The sequence below is a fragment of the Urocampus carinirostris genome, chromosome 12 (genome assembly GCF_059441175.1).
Source record: "Urocampus carinirostris isolate Australia breed hairy pipefish chromosome 12, RoL_Ucar_1.0, whole genome shotgun sequence".
In the NCBI taxonomy this organism is placed as follows: Eukaryota; Metazoa; Chordata; class Actinopteri; order Syngnathiformes; family Syngnathidae; genus Urocampus; species Urocampus carinirostris.
In genome coordinates, this window is record NC_142360.1 from 20,605,729 (window position 1) to 20,609,398 (window position 3,670).

Here is a 3,670-nt window from a genome sequence, read left to right on the forward strand (position 1 = left end):
TTATTTGTTATTGCAACATCCGTTTGCAGCCTGTGACCCCTTCTCAAGGTTTCTTCATTTTCATGTTGAGGTTTTTGGGTTTTTCCTTGCCCTCATGTAGGTTTTAGATCAGGGGATGGTGCAATAATAGTCAGTAGTTTGCAATGGTCTGTCCAGCCCATTGAGACTTCTTGTTATTAAGGGCTATACAGATAAACATGACTTCACTTTACTTAAATTAAACCTGCCCTAACTGAATGCAAATATGAAACAAGCAACAAAAATCACACACTTTTATACAAAACTCATGACTCAACACACTTTATCACTTCTTTTTTTATTCATGAAGTTCACAGAACAAACCATTTTTGTGTTATTTAGAAAAATACATATGAATAGTTCAAAACTTCTGACATAAAATGTGTTTTTATTTTGCACAGCAAAAATATGAACCTTATGACAACATAAAAAAAAACACGTCATCAATGTGATACTCGACTCCAGTCCAAGAGAGTGCAAAAAATAAACAAAAATGCAAATAAAAAAAAAAGTTGGTTTCACTAAGGGGTGTGTGAAAAAAAAACACATACTACTATCCCGTTATATTTTGCACGTCAGCATGGACCTGTACCAAGGGCGTAGTTTCAGCATGAGCATGTCCCCACCAATATTGAGAAATCACATTTTTGTCCCAATTTTAAGTGTGATCACTTAGAGGAGCTGTACTTAATTTAGAGCTTTTTTACTCGCTGCCGCCATTTCCTGTCTTATGTCAGCCCATGCCAGCTCGTTCATGATGCAAGTGTAAGTACGTAAACTTCGAATACAATTCTTTTTTCATCTTTCTTGGGGTTTATGTTAGCGTCTGGACTGTATTTGAAGCAAGCCTTTTCTTACTTTCACCATTTTCATGCAATACTAACAAATAGAAACAAAAGGCAAAGCCTGCAGGGTTAGGGCATAACATCACTCTCCAGCACAGCCCCCCCTACCCCATTAACTCTCCTAATGTGACCACTCCGAACAGCTATGCTAAAATTTAGGTAAAAGCAGATCGGTGCGGTGAAAAAAAGCAGGGCATCTCAAACTAAGCACCTTTAAAAAAATGTGCTACATCCCCACTAATACTAAGACCAAAACTACGCCCTCAGCCTGCACAAACCAAGAGTCCTCCTTAATTCAATAAAATAAAATTAACATAACATTGATATCCTAGTGAGCATGTTTTCTTCATATGAAAACTTGGGTAAACAAACCATGAGGCAAAAAGAGTCCAGTATTTGGCAGCTTTGTTTAAAACAACTTCTCACGTTGCTGCAGAGGTACACATTCAAAGAAGTCACTGCACTTGTATGGACTCCAAGCCATTGGTGAGTGCGTGGAGTTCGTGGGAGCTCTCGATCGACGATTCGCTCCCGGTGCTCTCCCCAGACAGCAGCCTGGTCACTTTAAGGTCGGCTTTCAGCGTCTGCACGTCGTTTCCGATGCTCATCTCGCCCAAATCGTTAATAATCTGGGTCAGCTCTGGTTTCCCATCAATCGAGCATCGCTCCGTGTCCAAAACGTCATCGCATTCAAAGTGCATGGCCCTCTCCTCCTCCTCCTCTCCCAGCAAGTCCTCAGTGATGGAGCCCAACTTGGGCGCGCTTCGGCTACGCTCCACCGGCGGTTTGTAATAACACTGCCCGTTCAGGAGCTTCCGTAGGGGCGCCAGTGGGATGGTTTGCTCCCCAATAAGCTGCTGCTGCTGATGCCGGGCGTCGTCCCTTCGTTTCAGGCGTTTGAACTCTGCAAGAGCCGTAGCGGAGGTCTGGTAAAGCAGCAGCGCCATGGCTTTGGCTTTTTCGGGTTTGGAGACGAGCACGGCGTGGCAGCGGAGCATCACCGCCTTGTGTTTCATCTCGTGACGGTAAATCCAGGCGAAGACTTTGGGGAGTCTGGGGTCCGCCACGCAGTAGGTTATCCGGTGTAGTAGGTACAAGTGTCCCGGTCGTCTTGCTTTGTCGTCCACGTGCACCATCCGGATGCCTTGGGAGCTGACGGTGAGCCGCATTTTGGTGCCGTTCTTGCCAAGATCGCTCTTGGTCCAGATCTTGCTGACCGCCACATCGGTGCAGCCGTCCCCCTTGGACTGGATGGTGGTGGCGTTGCCCAGGTAGAGCACCGTGTAGGTGGGGTCGTCGCTGGTGATTTTGACCTTTTTCCTCTTGGATTTAAACATGTTGCCCACTCGGTTGAGGGCGCTTTCGGGGCAGGATTTGGCGAAAGAGGTGAGCGCCGAATAGTTGAGACTCACCGCATAACCCTTCTGCTTGGACTGTTTGTCTTCCTCGATCAAGTCGAACTTGTTCTTCTTCCAGGGAAGCATTTTAGAGTCGTTCGTAGCGAGGAGCACCCCGACTGAGAGAGAAGGAAAAGTGAACTTGTTTTTATAAAGCACTTCTAATATGTAGTAAATGCTTCCTCTACGAGTTTTCTACTCCTAGTCTACGAGACGCCGTACTTCATAAGTCCTTCCTCTAAAGCAGTCCATCGCTGCACGTGGGGAGTCAAGTTGTCAAGTAAAGCTTCGTTCACCGGGATCCGAAGGATTTATACTGGAACGAACCATTTTGCTATCATAGGGGTTGGAGCGAACCAACTGATGATGCTCTTAGACGAAAGCCTCAGGAGGCAACAGAGGGACGGACGCTCGTCTATCCATTACGCCGTCTGCTGTTTGTTTACGACAACTGCACTCTGAAGTGCACTTCTTGGCAGCATGAATTTTGCAATTATAATGAACCAAATACTATTCCGTAAACAGGGTTGGGTAGGGTTACTTTAACTTGATTACTTTCAATTACTTCTGGATTACTCTAATACCAAATATGCTAAGAAAAGACAAAAGAAACTAAATATGAATAAAATTACTAAATTTTGTGCAAGCTTGGAAGTAACGGAATATATGGAACGGCAAAAATGATGTTGGCAAGCTGTTTGGATTTATTTTCATTTTGTTTCTGTCACATTTTGTCAGTTTTGCCGGAGATCAAAGGGATCAAAGCCAGGAGAGAAAGCTTACCACGTGTTGTGAGTCATAATTTTATTCATATTTAGTTTCTTTTGTCTTTTATTAGCATATTTGGTATTGGAGTAATCCAAAAGTAATTGAAAGTAATCAAGTTAAAGTAACCCTACACAACCCTGTCCGTGAACAACAATGGTTCTCAACTAGCGTGTCGTTGCATGGCCTGAAAGTAATTTTTGATAGATATTTTGCAGGTTAAAGTTGCTTAGTATGAAAAAATGAGGGAAATGTTCAAGGCAGTGTGAGGAAATTAATGGTAGTATAATTTAGCAGAATAATAGATTTTTAGAAAACATATTAACTTATTTTGTGCAGAATATTGCATTGTCCTTTTTCCTACATTTTTTTTCTTCCTCCAATTCGTCCCCCCTCACTTTTTACTTATTTTTTTCCAGTTTGTTTCCTTATTTTGTATTTTTTTTGTCTTTTTCTTCATTAATTTTTTTACTACTTTTCAAATGTTTTTTTTTTGCTTTATTTTTCCACTTCTTCATATTATTTTCCTGCTTGTGTGCTTCTTTTTAGTCTCTTCTGCCTTTTTGTCTTTTATTGTTTTGTTTCTCTTATGAATGTTGACAATATCTCTGTTATTTGTTACTGCCACATCCGTTGTAGCCTGGT

At 42.2% G+C, this 3,670-nt stretch overlaps 1 protein-coding gene across 1 annotated transcript; it reads right to left on the bottom strand.

Annotated features, from left to right (window-relative positions):
• Positions 1 to 298: 298 nt before the first annotated feature.
• Positions 299 to 2,534, bottom strand: fam43a (family with sequence similarity 43 member A). The gene is made up of 2 exons (XM_088350272.1): positions 2,483 to 2,534; positions 299 to 2,379 (listed from the first exon to the last, which is right to left on the bottom strand). The coding sequence occupies exon 2, from the start codon at positions 2,345 to 2,347 to the stop codon at positions 1,319 to 1,321; it is 1,029 nt and encodes a 342-aa protein (XP_088206398.1). The 5' UTR covers positions 2,348 to 2,379; positions 2,483 to 2,534; the 3' UTR covers positions 299 to 1,318.
• Positions 2,535 to 3,670: the final 1,136 nt, after the last annotated feature.